We start from the raw sequence: 13,639 nt of genomic DNA, 5'->3' as shown, positions 1-13,639 counted from the left end.
CCAGTTCCCATTCCCAGTTTTCCCAGTCCAGTTCCCATTCCCAGTTTTCCCAGTTTTCCCATTCCCAGTTTTTCCCAGTCCCATTCCCAGTTATCCCAGTCTCATTCCCAGTTTTTCCCAGTCCCATTCCAAGTTCCATTCCCAGTTTTCCCATTTTCCCATTCCCAGTTTTCCCATTCCCAGTTTTCCCACTCCAGTTCCCATCCCCCCCCCCAGCAGCCTCCGATCTGAAATTCCCGACGCGCACTCAATGAGGCTCCGTCACGCAATAATTAATTAATAATTAACCGATCATTAATCGATAATTAACCGATAATTAACCCATTCCCATCCAGCCGGCCTGGATTTCCGTAAGAACCGTTAAAAAAAAAAAAAACAAAAAAAACAAAAACAAAACAAAAAAACAAAACAAAACAAAAGGAACATTTACAGCAGCGCCCCCCCGTGGCCGGCCGGGGGAGTGCGACAGTGCAACAGTGCGGGGGGACGGGGGGGGACAGGGGGGGACAGGGGGGGACATTGAGGGGACATCGAGGGGACATTGAGGGGACATTGAGGGGACCCCCCCAGTGTCACCCCAGGGCCCCTCAGAGAGGTGAAGGGGACATCGGGGGGACATTGAGGGGACATCGGGGGGACATTGGGGGGACATCGGGGGGACATTGGGGGTCCTGGGACCCCCCCCCAGTGTCACCCCAGGGCCACCCGGGCAGGGAGGGGACATCGAGGGGACATCGGGGACCCCCCAATGACACCCCAGGGCCTCTCAGGGAGGTGGGGGGGACATCGAGGGGACATTGGGGGTCCTGGGACCCCACAGGGCCACCCAGGCTGGGGGGGACACTGAGGGGACATCGAGGGGACATTGGGGGTCCCGGGACCCCCCCAGTGCCACCCCAGGGCCTCTCAGAGAGGTGGGGGGGACATTGAGGGGACATTGAGGGGACCCCCAGTGTCACCCCAAGGCCACCCGGGCAGGGAGGGGACAGGGGGGACATCAGGGGACATTGGGGGTCCTGGGACCCCCCCCAGTGTCACCCCAAGGCCACCCGGGCAGGGAGGGGACAGGGGGGACATCAGGGGACATTGGGAGTCCTGGGACCCCCCCCAATGTCACCTCAGGGTCACAGGGGCAGGGGGGGGACATTGGGGGGACATTGGGGGTCCGGGGACCCCCCCCAGTGTCACCCCAGGGCCACCCGGGCAGGGGGGGGGGACACTGAGGGGACATCGGGGGTCCCGGGGCGCGGGTGGGGGAGGGGCGGTGCCGCCGGGGGTCCCTCAGAAGCCGTCGGGGTCCGCGGGGGGGGGCGGGGGGGTCCCGGCCGTGCTCGGGCGGTGCCGGAGGGGCTTCTCCTCCTCCTGGGGGGACAACGGGGACATCTGGGGACACTGGGGACACTGGGGACACTGGGGGGACATTGGGGGGACATTGGGGACAATGGGGGGACACTGGGGACATGCTGGGGACACTGGGGACATTGGGGACATTGGGGACATTGGGGACACACTGGGGATATTGGGGACACGCTGGGGGACTCTGGGGACACTGGGGGGACATTGGGGACACTGGGGGGACACTGGGGGGACATTGGGGACATTGGGGACACACTGGGGGGACACTGGGGGGACATTGGGGACACACTGGGGGGACACTGGGGGGACACTGGGGACACTGGGGACACTGGGGGGACACTGAGGACATTGGGGACACGTTGGGGACACACTTGGGACATTGGGGACATTGGGGGACACTGGGGACACTGGGGATGCTGGGGACACGCTGGGGACACACTTGGGACATTGGGGACATTGGGGACATTGGGGACATTGGGGACATTGGGGACATTGGGGACACACTGGGGATATTGGGGACACTGGGGGGACTCTGGGGACACTGGGGGGACATTGGGGACAAGCTGGGGACACTGGGGACACACTGGGGACACTGGGGACATGCTGGGGACACACTGGGGACACACTGGGGGGACACTGGGGGGACATTGGGGACATTGGGGAGACACTGGGGACACTGGGGGGACACTTGGGACATTGGGGACATTGGGGGGACACTGGGGACACACTGGGGATATTGGGGACACACTGTGACACACTGGGGGGACATTGGGGACACTGGGGGGGACACGCTGGGGACACTTTTTGGACACTGGGGTGGGGACAGGACACGGGGACACCTGCGGGGTCCCCATTGTCCCCAAGGCCACTGGACCCCCCTTGGGACCCCAAAATGACCAATCCCCATTTTTGGGGTCCCCATGGTGCCACCCCCCAGCACATGGGCCCAGGACCCCCTTGGCACCCCCCCACCCCCCTTTTTGGGGTCTCCACCCCCGGTTTTTGGGGTCCCCCCCCGGGTTTTGGGGTCCCTTCTACCTCCAGTTTTAGGGCTCCTCCCCATTTTTTGGGGTCCTCCCCGTTTTTTTGGGGTCCCCCCCGTTTTTTGGGGTCCTCCCCGTTTTTTTGGGATTCCACCCCCGTTTTTTGGGTTCCCCTCCCTGTTTTTTGGGGTCCTCCCCGGGTTTTGGATTTCCTCCCCCATTTTTGGGGTCCCCTCCCTGTTTTTTGGGGTCCCCTCCCCGTTTTTGGGGTCCCCCCGGGTTTTGGGGTCACTCACGGCCTCGGCGCTGCCCCACTCGGCCGCGTCCTCCTCGCCCCGCAGCGACTCCGGGCCCTCGTCCTCGTACTCGGTCAGGTAATCGGACTCCTCTGGGGGGGCGGGGTGGGGTGAGCCCCCAGACCCAAATCCCAAACCCCAAACTCAAATCCCAAATCCCAAACCCAAATCCCAAACCCCAATCCCAAATCCCAAACCCAAATTCCAAATCCCAGCCCCCAGACCCAAACCCCAAACCCCAAAACCAAATCCCAAACCCCAGACCCAAATCCCAAACCCCAAACCCCAAACCCCAATCCCAAATCCCAAATCCCAAACCCAAATCCCAGCCCCCAGACCCAAATCCCAAACCCAAATCCCAAACCCCCAAACCCCCAAACCCCAAAACCCCAGACCCAAAGCCCAAACCCAAATCCCAAATCCCACACCCCAAACCCCAAATCCCAAATCCCAAATCCCAAATCCCAAATCCCAAATCCCAGCCCCCAAGCCTCACATCTCCACCCCCAGCCCCAAATCCGCCCCCCCGGGGTGTCCCTGCCCCTGTCGTGCTGTCCCCTCTCTGTCCCTTCATTGTCCCCTCCCTGTCCCCTCCCTGTCCCCTCTCTGTCCCTGCTGTCCCCCCTCTGTCCCCGCTGTCCCCACTGTCCCCTCTCTGTCCCCTCTCTGTCCCCTCCCTGTCCCCACTGTCCCCTCATTGTCCCATCCCTGTCCCCTCTGTCCCCTCTCTGTCCCCTCTGTCCCCTCCCTGTCCCTCCCTGTCCCTCCCTGTCCCCTCATTGTCCCCTCACTGTCCCCTCCCTGTCCTCTCTGTCCCCTCTCTGTCCCCTCCCTGTCCCCTCACTGTCCCCTCCCTGTCCCTCCCTGTCCCCTCTGTCCCCTCTCTGTCCCCTCTCTGTCCCCCTCTGTCCCCTCCCTGTCCCTCCCTGTCCCTCCCTGTCCCCTCATTGTCCCCTCACTGTCCCCTCCCTGTCCCTCCCTGTCCCCTCTGTCCCCTCCCTGTCCCCGCTGTCACCGTCGCCGTAGCCGTCCGACAGGTAGGGCTGGGCGGGCTCGATGCGCGACACGATCTCAGCCAGGTCCGTGAAACCAGCGCTGGGACAGGTGAGCACCTGAGGGGACAGGTGAGGGGACAGGTGAGGGGACAGGTGAGGGGACAGGTGAGCACCTGAGGGGACAGGTGAGGGGACAGGTGAGGGGACAGGTGAGCACCTGAGGGGACAGGTGAGGGGACAGGTGAGGGGACAGGTGAGGGGACACCTGAGCACCTGAGGGGACAGGTGAGGGGACAGGTGAGGGGACAGGTGAGCACCTGAGGGGACAGAAGGGACCAACGGGGCAGGGGACAAAGGGAGGGATGGGACAGGGACCAGGGGGACGAAGGGTGACAGCGACGGTGACAGCAACAGCGTGACAGCAACAGCAAGGTCACTGCAGAGGTGACACCCCTGAAGGGACAGTGACACCCTCAAGGGACAGTGACACCCTCAAGGGACAGTGACACCCTCAAGGGACAGTGACACCCCTGAAGGGACAGTGACACCCTCAAAGGGACAGTGACACCCTCAAAGGGACAGTGACACCCTCAAGGGACAGTGACACCCTGAAGGGACAGTGACACCCCTCAAGGGACAGTGACACCCCTGAAGGGACAGTGACACCCCTGAAGGGACAGTGACACCCCTCAAAGGACAGTGACACCCCTCAAGGGACAGTGACACCCTCAAGGGACAGTGACACCCCTCAAAGGGACAGTGACACCCTGAAGGGACAGTGACACCCCTCAAGGGACAGTGACACCCCTCAAAGGGACAGTGACACCCTGAAGGGACAGTGACACCCCTGAAGGGACAGTGACACCCCTAAAGGGACAGTGACACCTCTCAAGTGACAGTGACACCCCTGAAGGGACAGTGACACCCCTGAAGGGACAGTGACACCCCTCAAAGGACAGTGACACCCCTCAAGGGACAGTGACACCCTCAAGGGACAGTGACACCCCTCAAAGGGACAGTGACACCCTGAAGGGACAGTAACACCCCTCAAGGGACAGTGACACCCCTCAAAGGGACAGTGACACCCTGAAGGGACAGTGACACCCCTCAAGTGACAGTGACACCCCTCAAGGGACAGTGACACCCCTCAAAGGGACAGTGACACCCCTGAAGGGACAGTGACACCCCTCAAAGGGACAGTGACACCCCTCAAGGGACAGTGACAAGGCTGTCACCGGCGTGGCCCAGGGCAGGTCCCCAGCGAGCCACCACCGTCCGCGTCCCCGCCACGTCCCCGAGTGTCCCCACGTGTCCCATGTGTCCTCACGTCCATGCGTTTGCTCTCGTAGAAGTCGGCCGAGCGCCGGTCCTTGACCATCTTCTCGATGATGTCCCCGCGGCTCCAGCCCTCGAACACCAGCTTGCCGTGCTGGTAGCCCACGTCCTGGCGGGCAGGGGGCGGTGGGCAGTGGCCCAGGACCCCCCCGAGATGGCCCAGACACCCCTGAGATGGCCCAAACACCCCTGAGATGGCCCAGACACCCCTGAGATGGGCAAGGACACCCCTGAGGTGGCCCAGGACACCCCCAAGATGGCCCAGACACCCCTGAGATGGCCCAGACACCCCTGAAATAGCCCAGGACACCCCTGAGGTGGCCCAGGACACCCCTGAGATGGCCCAGACACCCCCGAGATGGCCCAGACACCCCCAGGAGGGCCCAGGACACCCCTGAGATGGCCCAGACACCCCTGAGATGGCCCAGACACCCCTGAGATGGCCCAGGACACCCCAGTGATGGCCAGGTCGCCCAAGCGATGGTCAAGAACATCCAACGGATGGTCAAGGACACCCAATGACGGCCGGAGAACCCCAACAACGACCAAAGAGCCCCAACCGCCACCTGGAGCTCCCCAGCCACCCCCAGCCCCGACTCACGTAGATCTCATCGAACTTGCCGAAGTCCATGGTCTTGAAGCGGTCAATGGGTGGCCGGATGTACTCGCAGTAGGAGCTGGACTTGACCACCTCGAGCTGCCGCACGCAGGACACGTAGGCCAGGCGCGACTGGATCTCCGCCATGTCCGGCACCTGCCGGGACCGGACACTCGGGATGGGTCCAGCACCTCGTCATTGCCATCGTCATCATTGTCATCAACATCGTCGTCTTTATCATCATCATCATTGTCATCGTCATTATTGTTATTGTCATCCTCATCATCATCATCATCGTTGTCATTATCATCATTGTTGTCATTGTCATCATCATCGTCGTTATCATCATCATCATTGTCATCGTCATCGTCATTGTCATCATTGTCGTCATCATCATCATCGTCATTGTTAATGGCATCATCGTCGTCATCATTGTCATCAACATCGTTGTCATTATCATCATCATCGTCATCATTGTTACCATCATTATTGTCATCCTCATCATCATCATCGCTGTCATTGTCATCGTCATCATCATCGTTGTCGTTATCATCATTGTTGTCATTGTCATCATCATCGTCATTGTCATCATTGTCATCATCATCGTCATTGTCATCGTCATTGTCATCATCGCTGTCATCATCATCATCGTCATTGTCATCATTGTCGTCACTGTCATCATCCTCATCACTGTCGTTATCATCATCATCATGATCGTCATAGTCATCATCGTCATCATCGTCATCGTCATTGTCATCACCGTCATCATCATCGTCGTCATTGTCATCATCGTCATTATCATAGTCATCATCGTCATCATCGTCATTGTCATCATTGTCATCGCCATCATCGTTATTGTCATCCTCATCATCATCCTCCTCATCATCATCCTCCTCATCATCATCATCCTCATCATCATCATCCTCATCATCATCATCCTCATCACGGTCATCATCACCATCGTTACCATCCCTTGACGTCCCCCATGTCCTTCTCCACCCTCCTCCACCCCGAGCCATCTCCACCAGCTTGGCCTCGTCCCTGGGTGTCCCCTGCTGCCACCGCCCTTCACGTGCCACCTCCCGCCGGGGGCCACCCCGCGGCCTCACCTTGACCTTCTCGGCCCAGGGGTTGAGGCGCTTCCAGAGGAGCCACCAGCCGGACAAGGAGTCGCCGTAGTTGCACAGGTCGGTCTCGTCCTGGCTGCCCACGTCGATGGCGATGACCGTCTTGGCGCCCATGTTGCGCGCGATGTCGGCTGCGGGCACGGACAGAGGGAGCGGCCGGCGGTCAGCGGCGTCCCCGGGGGCGGTGGGGGGTGGTCACCGGGGGTGGTGGGGAGGGTTGGGGTGGGGTGGGGGTGTCCTCCGGGAGGGGACACGGGAATGGTCGCGGGCGCGGGAAGGACGGTGGCGCCAGGGGACGGCGCGGGACAAGGCGGCCGAGAGAGCTCAGGGGTGGAGGAGGATGGAGAGAAGTCCTGGGGGACGTCAAGGGACGGTAACGATGATGATGGTGGTGATGATGATGATGATGATGGTGATGATGATGATGATGGTGATGATGAAGGTAATTTCCACAAGGAAGGGGGTGGACGTGATCCTGGAAGGCACCAAGAGATGATGATGATGATCATGATGATGATGATGATGATCATGATGACGATGAAGGTCATTTCCACAGGGAAGGGGATGGAGGTGATCCTGGAAAGCACCAAGAGATGATGATGATGATGATGATGATGATGATGGTGATGATGAAGGTTATTTCCACAAGGAAGGGGGTGGAGGTGATCCTGGAAAGCACCAAGAGATGATGATGACGATCATGATCATGATGATGATGATGATGATGACGATGAAGGTCATTTCCACAAGGAAGGGGATGGAGGTGATCCTGGAAAGCACCAAGAGATGATGATGATGATGATGATGATGGTGATGATGAAGGTTATTTCCACAAGGAAGGGGGTGGAGGTGATCCTGGAAAGCACCAAGAGATGATGATGACGATCATGATCATGATGATGATGATGATGATGACGATGAAGGTCATTTCCACAAGGAAGGGGATGGAGGTGATCCTGGAAAGCACCAAGAGATGATGATGATGATGATGATGATGATGGTCATTCCTACAGGGAAGGGGGTGGAGGTGATCCTGGAAAGCACCAAGAGGAGATGATGATGATGATGATGATGATGATGATGATGATGATGATGATGATGATGACGATGAAGGTCATTTCCACAAGGAAGGGGGTGGAGGTGATCCTGGAAGGTACCAAGGGATGATGATGATGATGACAATGATAATGATGATGATGATGATGATGATGATGGAGGAAGGTGGCTTCAGAGCCAAGGAGCTCAAAGATGCCACCAGAGTCACCCAAGGTGGTGGTGATGAGGCTGAAGGTTCCCAGCACGTGAAGGGGACAAGGGTGACCTCCCACGGCCACCAGAGGTGACACAGAATGGCCACAAGAGGCCTGGAGAGGACATCAAGAGATGGAGGGAGGTGAAGGAGGACGGAGATGGAGATGGGAACGTCCAGAGACGGACGATGACGGGTGACGGTGGCCCAGGAGGTCACCGAGGACACCCAGGGACGGCGCAGGATGGGGACCAAGGCAGGTGAAGGATGGAAATCAGCTGGGAACCAGGAGGTGACACCAGGAGGTGACACCAGATGAAAACCAGGAGGTGACACCAGGAGGTGACACCAGGAAGTGACATGAGGAGGTGATACCAGGAGGTGACACCAGATGAAAACCAGGAGGTGACACCAGGAGGTGACACGAGGAGGTGACACCAGGAAGTGACACCAAAAGGTGACACCAGGAGGTGACAGAGCGCGGAGATGCCCCAAGAGGCCGACCAGAATTGAAGACATCAAGAGATGACGGAAGAGGGATGGGAGATGGATCCTGCACATGAAGAAACCTGGAATGTTCTGGAAAAACTGCCTGGCATGGAAAAAGCACCAGGAGAAGATGGAAGATGGATGGATCCTGACCATGAAAATCAATGGAATGTTCTGGAAAAACTGCCTGGCATGGAAAAAGCACCAGGAGAAGATGGAAGATGGATGGATCCTGACCATGACAATCCATGGAACGTTCTGGAAAAACTGCTTGGCATGGAAAAAAACACCAGGAGAAGATGGAAGATGGATGGATCCTGACCATGAAAATCCATGGAATGTTCTGGAAAAACTGCCTGGCATGGAGAAACCACCAGGAGAAGATGGAAGATGGATGGATCCTGACCATGAAAATCAATGGAACGTTCTGGAAAACCACCCGGCATGGAAAAACCACCAGGAGAAGATGGAAGACAGGTGGATCCTGACCATGAAAATCAATGGAACGTTCTGGAAAACCACCCAGCATGGAAAAAGCACCAGGAGAAGATGGAAGATGGATGGATCCTGACCAAGAAAATCCATGGAACGTTCTGGAAAAACTGCCTGGCATGGAAAAAACACCAGGAGAAAATGGAAGATGGATGGATCCTGACCATGAAAATCAATGGAACGTTCTGGAAAACCACCCAGCATGGAAAAAGCACCAGGAGAAGATGGAAGATGGATGGATCCTGACCAAGAAAATCCATGGAACGTTCTGGAAAAACTGCCTGGCATGGAAAAAACACCAGGAGAAAATGGAAGATGGATGGATCCTGACCATGAAAATCAATGGAACGTTCTGGAAAACCACCCAGCATGGAAAAAGCACCAGGAGAAGATGGAAGATGGATGGATCCTGACCAAGAAAATCCATGGAACGTTCTGGAAAAACCACCCAACGCAGAAAAAAAAAAAAAAAAAAACACTGGCAGGCAACAGCTAGCCATCCCTCGCCCATCAACGCCACCAAACCAAGCGAGCGACGTCCCCGCTCCGCCCTGGCTGCGTCCGTCCGTCCGTCCGTGCGCCGGCCGAGCCCCCGCCCCGCGCCCGCGGTGCCGCCGGCGCCGCGGCGGCCGCACTTGCCTGGCAGGTTGTTGATGTACCCCCCGTCCATCAGGAGGTTGCCGTCCTTGGGGTCGCAGAGCGGGGGCAGGTACCCCGAGAGGGTCATGCTGGCGCGCACGTAGCGCCAGAGCGAGCCTGCGCCGGCCGAACCGGGAACGGCACCGGGAAACGGGACCGGGAAACCGGGAACGGAACCGGGAAACGCCGTCAGCGCCGGCGCCGCCCCGGCACTCGCCCTCGCCGCTCGCCCTGCCCGCGCCGGGATGCGTCTGCGCCCCACGGGTCGCCCCCGTGGCGGGCAGAGGAACCCCGGTGCACCCTGACCGGTGGTGTGGACGCTCTGGACGTGGTTTCGTGGTGGTTTCGTGGTGGTTTCGTGGTGGTTTTGTGGTGGTTTTTTGGGTGGTTTTTTGTGTGTTTTTTTGGGTTTTTTTTGGTTTTTTGTGGTTTGTTTTTTTTTTTTTTTTTCGGGGAGGTGGCCCCGGCGAGTGAGGTGCTGACCTGGGACATTGTTAACATAGCAGCCGTCCACCAGCCAGTGGCTGTCCTTGGGGTCGCAGAGCGGAGGCAGGTAGGGGGTATAGGAGGCACTGGCTCGGACGTAGCGCCAGAGGCTGCCTGGGGACGGAGAGGACACGGTCACGGCCACGGGGACCGCGGGGCGTGACCGGGGAGGGACAGGGGCACGTTGGCAGCCAGCGGTGTGGGGAGGGGGCTGGGTTAGAGGGGGTCAGTGGGGATTAGTGGGTGTTATAGGCCAGCGGGGAGGGGGGACGGGCAGGGGTCACCAGCAGCCGTGGACGGCTCAATGTCCCAGGTGAGCTCCGGCGGCGGGCGCCACAATGGTCCCACCACCGTGTCCCCGCCACCGTATCCCCACCGCCACCGTGGACGTCCCCACCGCCACCACCAGCACGTCGCCACCACCACCACCACCACCACCGTGATGTCCCCACCGGCACCGCGACGGCCCCACCGGCACCGCGTCCCCACCGCCCAGCGGCGCCGCCGTGTCCCCGTGCTGTTACTGGGGTTAGTGGTCAGCAGCGGTGTTAGCGCCTCGTGCAGCCCCAGCTGTCCCCCTCCCCGCCCTCACCGATGTCCCCAAGGTGGGGACAGCGGCTCCTGGTGGCTCAGGACGCCAGCCCTGCCCCGTGTGTCCCCCCCGCCCCGCCGTGTCCCCGCGGAGCTCTCACCGTCCGTGTGCACCCGCATGGCCGAGGCCGTGATGTCCGTGGTGACGTTGAAGTAGGGCAGCCACAGGTCCTGCAGGGACGGCACGGGCTGGGTGACACCGTGGGGACAGCGGGGAGGGGTCTGAGGTGGTGGCGGGGAGCGGGGGGGACATCTGAGGGGGACACACCTCGATCTGTTTGTCCTGGAAGACTCGGTTGATGCTGGCGTTGAAGGCCGAGCCCGAGAACATGGAGGTGATGGGGTAGGTGAGGTCCAGCACGGTCTCAAAAACGGAATTCATGCACTGGGGAGGAGGAGGAGGAGGAGGAGGAGGAGGAGGAGGTGGAGGAGGAGGAGGAGGACGAGGACGAGGAGGAGGAAGAAAAACAAAAGGAGAACAGGGGCAGGAAGGAAATGAAGAAAAAGAAGGAAAAGGGACAAAAAGGAGGAGGAAGGAGATGAGGAGGAAGAGCAAGAAGAGGAGAGATGAGTAAGGATAGAAAGAGAAGTTGAAAAAAAAAGGGGGAAAAGGGAAAAAAGGGAAGGAGGAAGAAAAAGGAAAAGGAGATGAAGGAGGAGAAAGAAGTGGAGGAGGAAGGAAAGAAGGACAAGATGAAGAATGAAAAAGGAGAAAGAAAATTACAGAAGGAAGAGGAAGAAAAAGGAGGAAAAGACAAAAAAATAGGATCAAAAAAAGGGAAAAAGAGAAGAAAAAAAACCCCAAAGAGCAGAAAAAAAGAAAATGGAGCAGGAAAAGAGGAGAAGAGAGGAAGAAGAAGGAAAGAAGAGCAAGAGGAAGAACAGGAAGAGGCTGGGTTAGAACCAGCTGGGGACAGGCCTGAGGGGGTCCCTGGGGTGGGGATGTCCCTGTCACCCACCCTGCCCCACTCCCCTGTCCCTGTCACCCACCCTGTCCCACTCCAGTGTCCCTGTCACCCACCCTGCCCCGCTCCCCTGTCCCTGTCACCCACCCTGTCCCACTCCCGTGTCCCTGTCACCCACCCTGGCCCATTCCCGTGTCCCTGTCACCCACCCTGCCCCACTCCCGTGTCCCTGTCACCCACCCTGTCCCACTCCAGTGTCCCTGTCACCAATCCTGGCCCACTCCCCTGTCCCTGTCACCAATCCTGGTCTGTTCCTGTGTCCCTGTCACCCACCCTGCCCCGCTCCCCTGTCCCTGTCACCAATCCTGGCCCACTCCCCTGTCCCTGTCACCAATCCTGGTCTGTTCCCGTGTCCCTGTCACCCACCCTGCCCCACTCCCCTGTCCCTGTCACCCACCCTGGCCCACTCCCCTGTCCCTGTCACCCACCCTGGCCCACTCCAGTGTCCCTGTCACCCACCCTGCCCTGCTCCAGTGTCCCTGTCACCCACCCTGCCCCACTCCCGTGTCCCTGTCACCCACCCTGCCCCGCTCCCCTGTCCCTGTCACCCACCCTGGCCCACTCCCATGTCCCTGTCACCCACCCTGGTCCAATCCTGTGTCCCTGTCACCCACCCTGCCCTGCTCCAGTGTCCCTGTCACCCACCCTGCCCCACTCCCGTGTCCCTGTCACCCACCCTGGCCCACTCCCGTGTCCCTGTCACCCACCCTGGCCCACTCCCGTGTCCCTGTCACCCACCCTGGCCCACTCCCATGTCCCTGTCACCCACCCTGCCCCACTCCCATGTCCCTGTCACCCACCCTGGCCCACTCCCTTGTCCCTGTCACCCACCCTGGCCCACTCCCCTGTCCCTGTCACCCACCCTGGCCCACTCCCGTGTCCCTGTCACCCACCCTGGCCCACTCCCGTGCCCGCTGCTTGGTGCGCACGGCGCTGCGCTCCTCGGCGTAGAGCGCGCCGATGAAGGCGCCGATGGAGGTGCCCCCCACGAGGTCGATGGGGATCCCCGACTCCTCCATGGCCTTGATGACCCCGATGTGCGAGCAGCCCCTGCCGGGGAGAGAACGGGGGAAAAACCGCGATGGGTCGGGGGCCGTGGGCAGCGTGAGGAGCGGGTGGGGACAGGGGGATGCAGGGACACGGGGACACGGGGACGGGCGTGTCCCACCTGGCGCCGCCGCCGCCCAGCACCAGGGCGATGGTGTTGCCGGTGAGGACGCGCGCCAGGCGCGAGAAGTCGCTGTGCCGGTCGGCGCTCTTCTCAAACACCTTCTCGTACATCTCCCGCTGCGGGGCGGGCACAGAGCGGGTGACAATGACGGCGGCCACCCCACCCCGGGAAAGGGCCGGTGGCCAGGGGCTGGGGGGGGGGCTGGGGGGTGACGCTCACCAGCTTGGCGGGGCTGCGGCGCGAGAAGACGCGGCGAGGGCAGCGGATGTGCAGGTGGCCCGAGCACCAGCTGCGCATGTTGAGCCACTCGACGGTGCGCGCCGGGCCGGCGCCGTCCTCGCGGTGCAGCAGCACCAGCTGCTTCAGCGCCCGCACCGCCGCGTTCTCCAGCATCTGCTCCAGCTGCGGCGGCATCGGCGCGAGGCCGCGTCACCCCCCCCGGAGCGCCGCTTCGCGTCCCTCGTCCCCACCGCGTGCCTGGTCCCCACCTCGCCCAGGGCGGGCTCCTGGTCGCCCAGCCCCACGATGAGCACGCAGTCGGCCTGGCGGATGCAGCGCAGCGTCCAGGGGGTCAGCGTGCAGTCGGTCTGGTAGAGCACGATGCGGTGCAGGTCCTCCTGCTGCGCCAGCCAGCCGGACAGCCGGTACTCCTGGATGCTGCCCGGGGGGCACCGAGCGGTCAGCGGCGGCCTGAGGGGGCGAGGCCACGCCGCCGGCCCGCCGCCGTTACCTCTCCAGAGCCGAGGAGCCCAGGCGGGCGCGGATGATGTCGCTGGTGAGGAGCAGCGTGGGGCCTGCGGAGGTTGGCACGTGGTCATCTCCAGGCCACGGTCACCACCGTGCCGTGGGGCCGTGGTCACCTCCACG

At 60.6% G+C, this 13,639-nt stretch overlaps 1 protein-coding gene across 6 annotated transcripts in view; it reads right to left on the bottom strand.

Annotated features, from left to right (window-relative positions):
• Nucleotides 1-630: 630 nt before the first annotated feature.
• The window catches only part of PNPLA6 (patatin like phospholipase domain containing 6), a 28,016-nt gene continuing 15,007 nt past the window's right edge, over nucleotides 631-13,639 (bottom strand). The window contains exons 23-37 of one of the 6 annotated variants that reach the window (XM_053968274.1): nucleotides 13,503-13,566; nucleotides 13,261-13,429; nucleotides 12,992-13,174; nucleotides 12,770-12,888; nucleotides 12,495-12,651; nucleotides 10,905-11,021; nucleotides 10,738-10,807; nucleotides 10,043-10,159; nucleotides 9,560-9,676; nucleotides 6,673-6,821; nucleotides 5,567-5,719; nucleotides 4,958-5,074; nucleotides 3,651-3,747; nucleotides 2,636-2,727; nucleotides 631-1,362 (exon numbers count right to left, since the gene is read on the bottom strand). In XM_053968274.1, coding sequence (XP_053824249.1) covers nucleotides 1,282-1,362; nucleotides 2,636-2,727; nucleotides 3,651-3,747; nucleotides 4,958-5,074; nucleotides 5,567-5,719; nucleotides 6,673-6,821; nucleotides 9,560-9,676; nucleotides 10,043-10,159; nucleotides 10,738-10,807; nucleotides 10,905-11,021; nucleotides 12,495-12,651; nucleotides 12,770-12,888; nucleotides 12,992-13,174; nucleotides 13,261-13,429; nucleotides 13,503-13,566 — 1,802 coding nt within the window. In that variant the 3' untranslated portion in view covers nucleotides 631-1,281. Of the gene's footprint in view, nucleotides 1,363-2,635; nucleotides 2,728-3,650; nucleotides 3,748-4,957; nucleotides 5,075-5,566; nucleotides 5,720-6,672; nucleotides 6,822-9,559; nucleotides 9,677-10,042; nucleotides 10,160-10,737; nucleotides 10,808-10,904; nucleotides 11,022-12,494; nucleotides 12,652-12,769; nucleotides 12,889-12,991; nucleotides 13,175-13,260; nucleotides 13,430-13,502; nucleotides 13,567-13,639 lie in introns of those variants that run through there. The other 5 variants (XM_053968276.1, XM_053968275.1, XR_008435306.1 and 2 more) reach the window with 5 other exon arrangements.

The sequence above is a fragment of the Vidua chalybeata genome, chromosome 33 (assembly GCF_026979565.1).
Source record: "Vidua chalybeata isolate OUT-0048 chromosome 33, bVidCha1 merged haplotype, whole genome shotgun sequence".
Classification (NCBI taxonomy): Eukaryota; Metazoa; Chordata; class Aves; order Passeriformes; family Viduidae; genus Vidua; species Vidua chalybeata.
This window is presented reverse-complemented; position numbering and strand designations above follow the sequence as displayed.